This window comes from Rhopalosiphum padi, chromosome 3, assembly GCF_020882245.1.
Source record: "Rhopalosiphum padi isolate XX-2018 chromosome 3, ASM2088224v1, whole genome shotgun sequence".
Classification (NCBI taxonomy): Eukaryota; Metazoa; Arthropoda; class Insecta; order Hemiptera; family Aphididae; genus Rhopalosiphum; species Rhopalosiphum padi.
Window position 1 is genome coordinate 70,110,880 of NC_083599.1, and position 12,158 is coordinate 70,123,037.

The 12,158-nt window shown below is 25.8% G+C and overlaps 1 protein-coding gene across 3 annotated transcripts; it reads right to left on the reverse strand.

The window, feature by feature from the left end:
- Positions 1-2,456: 2,456 nt before the first annotated feature.
- On the reverse strand, positions 2,457-7,718 carry LOC132926925 (uncharacterized). 3 transcript variants are annotated; one of them, XM_060991350.1, is made up of 6 exons: positions 7,497-7,718; positions 7,200-7,416; positions 6,001-6,142; positions 5,787-5,897; positions 2,955-3,531; positions 2,457-2,869 (listed from the first exon to the last, which is right to left on the reverse strand). In XM_060991350.1, exons 2-6 carry the CDS (start codon positions 7,332-7,334, stop codon positions 2,659-2,661), a joined length of 1,176 nt encoding a protein of 391 aa, XP_060847333.1. In that variant the 5' UTR covers positions 7,335-7,416; positions 7,497-7,718; the 3' UTR covers positions 2,457-2,658. The 3 variants fall into 3 exon arrangements, with proteins under 3 accessions (XP_060847333.1, XP_060847334.1, XP_060847332.1); XM_060991351.1 differs by having other exon boundaries at positions 7,200-7,440; XM_060991349.1 differs by having other exon boundaries at positions 7,478-7,718.
- Positions 7,719-12,158: the final 4,440 nt, after the last annotated feature.

Sequence of the window (12,158 nt, forward strand, 5' to 3'; positions counted from 1 at the left end):
AGTTCGATTTCGATGATTGATAAAAAAATTATATATATAATTATAACAATTAATTAACTATTTTTTTTCTTATTATAATATTATATACTATTTATCCTGATCATTTCTTGAATCTACGATACTGAAACTTCTTCGACAAAGACGAGAAAAAGGTACCAGCTGAGACTATATAGTATTGAAAATTCGTAAATAACCAATTATTACCTACCTACCTAATTTAGATTATTTATGTTATCTTTCTATTTTTCACAGTACTCGCTTCACACTTGTATCATTGGTGCAAATAGGGGGGGGGGGCTAAGAGGGACTTACACCTACCCAAAATTATGCCAAATCCTCATCAAGTTAGTACTAACTATATGAAGTGAACATTATTTAACTGACAATTTTTAAATTAATTCCACTAGATATTATTGAAAAATTGTGAACAGTATTTTTGCGATGTATGATATCATAGAATATATAAAAACACCAACGATAATAATATAATTACGTTATATTATTTCCTATAGAAAATGTGGTGAGAGAATAATATCACCAAACAATGCAATATTATTTTACCACAGATTAACATATTATTCAAATATAATATTATACAATATCTATGTCGGAGTCTATGACCACAGAGGTAAGATAATACGTTCAGTATTTATCAGCTGTGTACTTTATTCTATTTGCTTTATAGCATGAACTATGTTCATGCTTTATAGATAGACACGACAAAGATATTAAAATATTAAATAATGTAAGAAATAATTTGTATTTGTATGTGAATAACAGTAGTTGGGGCCGTTAGTGGTACAATTTAGAATCTGAGCATAGCGATGAATATATCGTTTTTAAAATGTGTTTTGTTATAATATATATTTTTTATGTCTATTATATTATATTATTATCTTTTGGAGTAGACAAGCAGTACATAAAAAATTGGATCTAATTTGTACTAAAAAATTTGAAGTATTAAAATAAAATCGATTTTTCGTGTACCTAATTCCATTTAGTATTAAATAATATTATAATCAAACAAAAATAAATGTGTTTATACATCGATTTTTCATATTATTTAAATATTTAGCTTAATATACAATATTTTTTTGTTTTGTTTTGTATACTTAATATAAAATAATACTATATAATATATATTGTATTTAGAGTTGTCACAAGTTAATAAACTGTATTTACGTGATTTTGAAAAACTTACAAAAAAAAGGCTGTTTAGGAAGATTATTTTATATTTATCTTTGAAAGATATTATTTTTATATTTTTCTTGAAACTATACATCAAATAACAAGCAACAAATAACCTAATAATATTATTGTCATTAAATGAATAACAAAAAAAGTATGACTAAAAAATCAGATTATACATTAATATGGACCGAATATGTCATGATAAGAGAATGGTGATAATCAGGGTGCGGATTTATATGTATTATAAATTCAAAAATATATAAATATGTAGGTATGTATTTATTTTTATCCAAATATACACTTAAAAATACAAAATATGTAAAAAAAAAATGTTTTTATTCTAAAAAAAAAATTATAAAATAAGTGTATTCACTTCATTAGATTATTATTTTATTAACATCAATTAGGAATACATTCAAATTAAGTATTTATTCATTGGAATTATGACATTCTTCATCGTCAAAAAAACAATTGACAATCATATACTTTTTTAGGTTGTCAAAAGTAAATCGACGTCAATTAGGATACAATATATTTTATACGTCAACAAAAGTTATTGCAGCAAATTTAAAAGCCTAATTCAGTAAGAATAAATTCAATTGAAGTTTGTGTATCGCAAGGTTAGTTTAGGTTTATGATCGCGTGGTGTGGACTATGGAGAGTTGCAACTCACGATTATTATTAGCACACATACGGACTGGAGAAGATAAAAACACATAATATAAAAGAGTGATGCAGTACTAATTTTCTAAATAGCTGAATATTTAACAAAAATATGTAATATAAGTAAATTATGTAAAAATATGTAATTAATATCAAATATGTAAAAATATGTAATATCAACCATAGCTTAAAATAATCAGATAGTCCTGTAACATATTTCTATAAAGGAATCATTCGAATATTATCATTCGCGACAAATATGTAAATACATACAAATCTGCATCCTAATGAGAATTATATTTTATCGCAATCATTTTGTGAATTGAAGAATCTAAGCAATAATACGTTATATAAACTCAATGGTCTATTGTATATGATCATATCTCTTGAAAAAATTATTATTATACTTTATATAATATATCTTAATCCAATGGTTCTAGAATAGTTATAGAATGTAATGGGATAACAAGCTAGTTTAGATAATGCCCTAATCGCTTAGATTCATCTACCATAATATTTACTATGATTATTTCACTAAACAATTTAGCCACTATTCTCATTACATATGATCTTAGAATGTAGTATGACAAAATCAAAATATATTAAAATTCAAAATAATTAGTTATTTAATATTTAATAGTTATAGTAAATACAAATATATAATTTCAACAATATTATCACAATAGCATTTGATAAATGATGTAATATTTATAGACATGTATTGGTCTTGGAAGTCCTCTTTCTGCTTTTGTACAATAGACCACTCCTATTATGGCCCACTATAGCATCACTATAGATCTGTTTCTAGTCTAACCATCCAATTATGCACTCACGGAGTACCTTTTCATTGTGGTGCCACTCATGATGATTCACTCCTGGCACAGTGTACTCCACCAATCGATCCGTCATGTCTAGCTGATGTAATCCAATTGGGTCATTATCACTGTATATGTCATCTTGTCGCCGCTCCCGCATAGATATCAGTTTACCAGAACTATCCAATACAGCAAATTGACTGTAAAAAGTTAAGACTTTCATTGGTAAATAAATGTGAAACAATTACACATTTATTATATAATTATAAAGTAAATTATGAGTACCTGGATTGCCACGGCGAAATAACTCCATCGTCAGGCCCACCAATTAATACCAGTCTCTGCAGTCGAGTCAGACCCAGTTTCTTGGTATTAGGGTTAGAGCTACTACTATTTTCTGCATAGTCATTATCGTGGGCCAAAACTACAGCCATAATTGTATTAACATCTGTTGTAACATTGTTAGCATCAATGTTATTGTCGTTATGGCTTTCAGCAATCTTGACAGTAGCAGCGGAGACTGCTGCTATAGCAGTAGCAATGCGTGCTTCAACCATTTTTGGTGAGTCATCATCAGTCTTTGCTACATTTGTAGTGCTACCGGTTACTGCGGTAGATGTATTGACCATCATAGCTTTCATATCATTATCATTATATTGTTGTAAATTAAAATCACTTGATTTTTGTTGTTTAACATTATCAATTACCGCAAGATAAGCACTGTATTTAAGGTATAGGTCCCTATGTCTGGGATCATACCAATAATTAGCTACAGACAGAGCCCGTTGACCCAACCGTGTGTAGAACAACTCATATGCAGTACGGGCTGTCAGTGCAGGAAACATTTTAGTGAAACACTCAGCTAAAAAATTATAATATAAAAATTATTATTAATAAGTATCACCATTTTTTTCAATATAATATATTATATATACGAGTAGACCAACACTTTTTATCGCAATTTTAGTATAAACATAAGAAAAAACATATTTTTCATGTGTAACAAATTTCTAGTTTCTGAACATAAATAAGTGTTTAGAATAACTTAAGTTCAATACAAGTGAACCACCAATATGAGAACCAATGTAAGTCACAAAATATTGAAAACTGAGATAATACATAGAATGTGTTATCTATGGATAGATTCATGTGAGAAAATTAAAAAAAAATTAGTTTTTTGCAGAAAACTACTACTTCTTTTTGTCTTATCATTAAAAAAAAATTAAAATAATACAGTGATAGTTCTGCTTAATGTGATCACATTGGTTTAGATCATTTTGATTCTATTAACCGGTTGATTCCATAAAATTTTTTTTTTTTTATGAGAATATTTATGTGTATGTTTAAAATTAAATTAAAATAAAATAAAGTAAAGAAACTATATATTTTTAATTGTACTTGAGAATCCACTAATTTCAATTTAATATTATTCTGAAATTAAAATCCATATTCAGTAAATATAATATATACATAATATTTAATTATTTAAAATTAAATAAATAATAATGTATGTACATTGTACCTATAACTTTTGGAAAAACTGAAAAGTATCGTTTTCGACATATTTTTGAATAGCTCCTTTTAACTTTTTCAAAACAATTCTTGTTTCTTTTTAGTAAAAGTTTGAAATACCAATAAAACGATAAGAATGTTCTTAAAAATGATTCAATTCTCTGGTACTCGGTGATTCTAATAAAAGGTTAATTTAACATTAGTAACATAAGATCTGGTTTGGGATTTTCAATTTTGATTCCAATAAACGGTTGATTCTATAAACCAGTGATCACATTAAACGGAACACATTATATTTTAATAATATTATTTTATTGGAGAAATAGGAACTGACTATGAATATATACATGAATCGAATAAACATAAATCCAGTATGAATTGTAATTGAGCCGTGCATTTACACCATGGGGAATCATGTATTGTAGAAACAAAGAAAGTCTAGGAACTTAACATGTATCTCCCACAGGTCAAAACATAGTTGTTTTTTTTTTTGTTTGCAGAGTTTTTTTCATTACACCTTTAGACCTCTCGGTTTATCTACCATAATATATACCTTATATCATGGGTCACCAAATGGCAGCCCGCTGGCCGCATTTTATCCAACCCATAGACAAATATAAATAGCCCATATTACAACATTATACGTGTTATTATTGTAAATTATTATTTTTGTTAAATATTATTGGTTTTTTAAATAATGTAAATACATACTTAGAATTTTGAAGGCCCGTGAAAAGCTTTTAGATCCCTAATGTGGTAGTCCCTTATAATACTGGTAGCGTAAAAACAGTTTTATATTTCCAAAAATTAATTGATATGGTAAGCAGGTTTAAAAATAGTAAAATGTCATTATAATATTGAGAGTATTATAGATAGATATCGGTGTAATATGCATATTTTTATAAGACAAAAATACAGAAAAATATTTTTAATCAACCTGTAATAATGTGTAGCTAAAGTCAGATCCACACTAGGATGAATATTGTTGTCGAACATGTTTGTACGAAATGTTTCTTGACTCGATGAACTAGTGCTACTGTGATTTCAAATGTTTCACAACAGTGTTCATCCTAGTGCAGACACGTCTTAAGAAGGCTAGAGTATAGCATGTTGTCAATAGTAAAATTTAGGCTATTCATATGACATTACATTTGCACCGAATTAATGTATGAGTAGTAAATAAATATTAATGTATGTAACATTTATCACTTAACTAGTAAAATACAACTATCATACGTGCATGCACATGCCAAATATATATTATATATATTTAATATATTTTTGTTTGCATAACTATAACAACTACTAAATCAGTAATAAATTAATCATACTTCCTAAAGTTTGATTGTAATTTTGAAACAAATGATGAATTCATAATATAGCTATTTATGAATCATATTTACTATTAAAAATTTGATGTACCCAAAATAAATACAAATGTAACACAATTATTTCATAAAAATTTAAAATTGAATTCTTAAATAGTCTAAATATTTTGTCATAGAATTTATACATTAAAAATTAAAATCGGACATTACAAAAATGTGTAATTTATCACTGCTTATTTGTTTAAAAAATATGTATACTGTGATCAAAAACACATACCACCATATTGTCCTCCTTGCGGTGAACTAAGCGATACAAATGTCCTAACATTGTGCTCAGTACCATATTCTTCTATCATGCCCCTTGCTATGAGTCCGCCTTGTGAGTATCCTAAAAAATGTAAACATAGATTTTAGCTAAATTTGTAATATGTAAATGAAAAAATAAATAAAATAATGTATATCTACTAACCTACTTATATAAATATATTTACCTATAACATGAACACCTTCTGGATGCAACGAACATATTTTTAATAGGTCATCAGCTAACTTCTTTGTCTGTCGCCACAATGGTTCTAAGCTAGCTAAGCCACAGAACCTGTCTATGACATATGTTTTGGTGCCTGGATGTAACTGTTAAACATACAGACATAAAGTTATGTTAAGTTATAGTGATTAGCAGATTTTCAACATGATTCTTACAATAACTTGACAGTATATAACTACCATTAAATTAAATTATTTGAATAAAAGTAATGTATAACTCTCTTCTTGGTAAGGAAATAATTTTTAAACATAGAAATGTTAAAAAAATACAAACATGACACAACTAAAATTGTTGAACACTATTATTATTTAAAGGTATGAGAAATAAATGTCTCTGAACGTTAATAATTGAAATGTTATATCGCAAGTTCGAATACCTAATTTTAATATAATATTTTATTTGTAAATACTGATTGCAAAATTTTAATTATTGAAGTTTTTTTTATATGTGTGCTTTCATATGTAACTTGCTTCAAAAAGTATCATACTATCTAATAATGTTATGTGATTTTTAATTATGTACTAATTCAAATATATATAATTTAACTAATAATTTTAAGTATCTATAAATTATAATATGACAACATTTAAAAAAAATGTAAAGTTGGATTATGTGATTAAGTTGTTTAATACCGTGTGATTTATTTATGTACAATTAAAATGTATATAAATTTGACTAATTTTAGGTATATATATTATAAATATAGCAAAATTTTACAAAACTGAAAACATATTAATTTATTCTGTTTTTTGTAGTTACAAAATGCATAATCTTGCTCTATAGCAACAACCAACTTTTTCAACTTTTAAAATTAAAATAAATTTTTTAAATTATTTTTACGTATTCTATTGCTTTAGAACTATCCAAAAACAATTTTTTAACAAAAAAAAAATCAAAAAAATCATGCATTGTAGAGCTAAGTATTTGAAAAATAAGCACTTAAAATACATTTTTAATGTAGCTATTCCAGTAATGTTTAAACACATTAATGAAACAAGTAACTAGATTAATTTATAGTATTTAAAATAATTGTAAAAGAAAATAATTTTCTTGCTTACAATATTTATAATAATGAGCTATTAACTACTAAGTACTGAATATTTATTGTTTACATTCATAATAAATTATATAATAATTTCTCACCTCAGCTATACGAGCAGCCAGATGTTGCATTGTGCTAACATCACCAGTCATCAAACCATGTACAATGATTACTGGCCTATATGGCTGTTTTGGCGTTGATGTATTGTTACATTCATTTGACTCGCTCATTGTCATCAGATCTGATCGTTGTGTTTCAACGTCACCACCAGGTTGCTACTATTTCTTTTAATTAATATCGTCGTTGATAATACACTCGCTATTGAACAATACACACATATATCTATCATAAAATTTAAAAAAATTACGGTACGACTTACAGTCACTTATACTACTCACGCAAAAAAAAACACGAAGCAAATGGTCCTCACCACTGACTGCTGACAAAGGACATTCATTAACTAGAAACCAAAAAGTGACATAAAGCACAAAAACAAAAGTCACAAAGTAAAAAGGCTGGTCACTATTGTTTCGGAGTGTTTAAATTACTTCACTAGTATTAAATATTAATACTATAGTTTAGTGACTAGTTAGTTACTTAATTATCGTTATTTATTATACAAAAGAAAAGCATTGATAACGTTTCGGCGGCGGAAAAACAAAATTGTGTAAATTTAGTTGCCTATATAGGTTGCTAAAAAAGGAGTTTGTACTATCGCACATTAATACATTAATATTTTGACAATAATATAGTAGGTACTTTCTACTAGTTCTACTTCACTGGTTATCTATAAAGTTATTAGTTTATATTATTACTTAATACTTATTATTTAGTAAATGTATCTAAATATTGATTGTTTACCTAACGTAAATTAAAGTGTATGTTCAATGTTGTAAATGTGTAATACAAGAAGACAACCTGCTACTTGGTGTCTTAGATTTTGTATACTATACACATAATAAAAAATTACATTTAAAAAAATCTATTAAATGTTAATACTTGAAAATATTACAGATTGTATAATCTTTCCTACCTTTTAATATCATTACTTTATAAATTATATTATTTTAAATGTAAGTTATTTTTTTTTAAGTGTTGAATAAAAAATGTATTAAAATACTTAAAATTATACAGTGGACGCCGATTATAAGACTCGCAGATATAAAGTTCACTGTTCAGTCGCTTATTAGTTATTAGACTCAAAATCGTCTGGGATGATTTGGGCGTATCTAAAATCTAAATATATTATAAAAAATTCGGTTAATAGACTCAAATTTCGCAAAAAAAAATTGTAAAAAATAAACAGTTTTGGTTAAAATTTAGAAATAAATTGGTTTTCAAAAATTACCTATTTTTTTGGATTATTTCTGGTTTCGATTCATGCTTTATAATGTATGTATGTACAACAAATTTTATTACATTACACATTTTTTGCAATTATCGTATGTTATATATATATTAAAGTAGATTAAAATTAAAGCAAATAATGTAGTAAAATAAAATTCATAAATACCTATGTAATTACATTTTTTTCCCTACTTCGGCTATAAGACTAACCTAAATCTTAAGGTTTTTAGCAAATAACACATTTCTTAGCAAAAATTTTAAAAATTTATTAATATGATTTTAGATTCTGAACGGAGTGATGAATGTATTGATTTTACAATGATGTGTGTGTTTTTTTTTTTTGTGTCTCAACACGTTTTGGTGTAATAATAATGATTTGATTTTTGACTTCAGCCCCTCTTTGGAAAGGAAAATTCATTTAGTTGGTACTTTGGGGGGGGAGGAGTCAAAAGTAAAAAATTTCCAGTAGTTTTCAAAAGCGTCAGGAAAACCCTGAAAAAATAACGGAAAAACTCCATTTTTACGCATAACCACTTTTCGACAAAATCGATTTTTTGATTTTGCTGTAACTCAAAAACGAATCATTGTAAATACTTGAAATTTTCACCAAATGTTTATATTAGCGTTATCTATTTACGATTAAATTTTCAAAATATTTTGATCTTTTTTTAAATAACTTATAGACAATTGAAATTTTCGACTTTGCTAAGTTTTTTTTTTTTTGAAATGACTATAAAAAAATTGGCTATCCAAAAAATCTTTAAAATTTAATACATGGTTTATTATAAGTTGTCTTTATCATAGTAAAACAAAATCAAAAATCGTTAGACATAATTTTTGTTTAAAAGCATTTAAAGTTCAAATGTTTACGAAATATATCAAATTCGCGAAAATTTGCAATGAATTTTGAAGTTGAAAATTCATAAAATTTTGTGATTTATACCTAAGGTTAGAAAACCCAATACAAGGTTATTCATACGTTTTCCTTCGAGTAACTGTAAAAAAATATTCCAGCGTCAATATAGAAAAAACTTTATGAGCGTATGAAATTTAGTTTTTTACGAAATCGCATAAAATAACGATATATATTACAATTTAAATATAGGTAATAATATAATATATCCTACTAATTATCATTGACTGACAAATTATCTTCGTTCAGAATCGTTTTTCGTATACAATGATATCTGTTATTGTATTCAAATTTAACACATCCATTATAGTGGCCAACACTCGATCTCTACTATACTCGCTCTACAGCAGAGCGTTACCCACTTGCCCACCTTTTTTCATTGATATTTGAAATTCAAATTTTAACTAAATTTGATATTTAAATAAAGAATAACGGTTTAATCATTTAAATGTGGTTCAACAATAACCGCGGAGACTTCAAATTTGTTGGTACTAGGTATATTGTTATTATATTTTACTGTATTGCAATGGCTTCTTCGGAGTAATTAAATTCATTTTAATCTATTTCCTATTTATACCTCAGCCTGCTGTAATAATAATAGTAAAATAGTACCTAGTTAAAAATAAACTAATATAGGCTTACCACTAACAGATAGTCTACATTCCGTATCGTAAGTAATTACGAGTATCTACACAATAATGTATCAATGAATTTAAGTATAAAACACGAACTACCATTATACAGTTAACTTGTTTAAAACTCAAACTCAATGGCGAGTTACACTCAACACTTACTGTCAACTATACAGCAGAGTGATTACCTAAACGTCTTAAACTGTTTACCTTTTACTTTTCTATGTAATTTTAAATAAGTATGCATGATTTAAAAAAATGTGATATGCAATAAGTAAATAATTAATATTTAAAGTGATAAAACCAATAAATCATATTACTGATAGACGTAATGAACCAATATAGGTGGGTTAATAGGTATATAATATGCTTGAAAGTAATAAAACTATATATATTATATTTGATATATATATATTTAATAAGTAATATTAAGGTGGAGTATTATGATTATTGTTAATCTTATAAGATTCATAGTGATAAGAATATGATTGTAACGAAAAATTGCATAAGTACTTAGGTATTTACTATTTAGGTGATAGGTATTCACTTCAGAGTTTCAGACACTTATATACTATTCTACTCACTACTAAGTTTGAGAATAGTACTAACACTACTAACAATTTATACAAGCATAAATGTTTTACTGGGAATATTGTCTAATTTTCTTAAAGTAGAAAGACTACATATTCTGGGATGCAATTATAGAAAAGAGATTAAATGCAATACTCACTAATCAACCATACAAAAATATACTACTAGATGCTTTCCAGTTATTCAACATAGAACAGACAAAAGATCAACCACGGTTCCGGCCATTTATTATAAACTTTAAATTTAAAAAATTTAATTTTAATTTTAAATTCTAAAGATTTATCAATGGATTGTCTTCATGTCATTCATATCATTGTGCTTACATTTTATTAATTTATGTAGCTTAATGTTCATGTAAAACAGATAGCTAGTAAAATAATAATAAAAAAAATTATTTTATGAAAGATAATATAGTAGGTATATAAAAAAAATAATATGAGTAATAAAATATAGGTAATAATATTTGTTTATAAGATTGGTTATAGGTACCTGCTAAAAAAAGACTGAAGCTATTAAATATAAGTATAAATACATGGCATATTACTATTATACTACTATAGAATACCTTTAGATTGTTAGAAAATACTTTTAGGCGCTCTGGTTTAAGAAATGGGTAGGAACTTAAAATTAATATGCAGTTATAGCTCTCACAGTCTCACATAAAAAACTCAAACAGTAAACAAAATAATAAAGTCATGAAGCGTTTATATATCATAAAAATAGTGACTAAGGGTTAAAAAGAAAACAATGAATATTTAAAAAGAGATCTTCCTCTTAATACAATTATCAAAGTAAATCCTTTTCATTAGTATAATTTTGCTAATGTTGATGCTTTAGAACGTTTATTTATTGTCTGTCCCAGAAGTGAAAGTTACATTTTGGTAGTACATTGCTGATTGACTTTCCTTTTATTAAGCAATAAAACATAATACAATATATCAAGACTTCAAACACAACCAAATTACATTATTTCACTAGCAAATGACGCACTAACTCTCAGACCTTGGATGGTGCAGACTGTGGTATAAATATGCTTAATATATAAAATGCTATATAAAATGGCATTTCCTTCATTGCATTAAAGGATTAGAGATAGTGATAAAATTAATGATTAATGCATTAATATGTTATTTTTTAATATATTATATAAAGTTTCTATTAAATTATTTTAAATTATTGTTATATTTTTTTTAATTATCAAATTTATGATATATTATGTTTTAAAAATAATTATAGAATCGTATTTTTTTATTCTATAAGTAATAAATAAATGATTTATATCATTTGTAACACAGCTAATGTTAATTTAATGATTCTTAATGACTTATAAAATAATAAAAAATAAACTAAGATTATAAATAATATTAAAATATCATCTTATATTTAATTAGCCGTTTTATTTTTATGACCAAGTAATATTATTATAATTATAAAATGTTGACTAGTATACCATCAATAATAAATTTAATTGTCTGATTTATAACTCTAAGAAAGTGTATTTTGTATCAATGTAACATAGGTACAATTATTAAGGTCACTCAAATAATTGGTCACATTAAATTGTGTGACCACAATTA

Excerpts from the sequence above, each read along its gene's own strand:
- LOC132926925 (XM_060991350.1), bottom strand. The coding sequence starts at position 7,334 with ATGACAATGAGCGAGTCAAATGAATGTAACAATACATCAACGCCAAAA. Across the intron at positions 6,143-7,199 it reads TGGCTGCTCGTATAGCTGAG|TTACATCCAGGCACCAAAAC; the intron begins GTGAGAAATTAT and ends TATGTTTAACAG. Across the intron at positions 3,532-5,786 it reads GCAAGGAGGACAATATGGTG|CTGAGTGTTTCACTAAAATG; the intron begins GTATGTGTTTTT and ends ATAATTTTTTAG.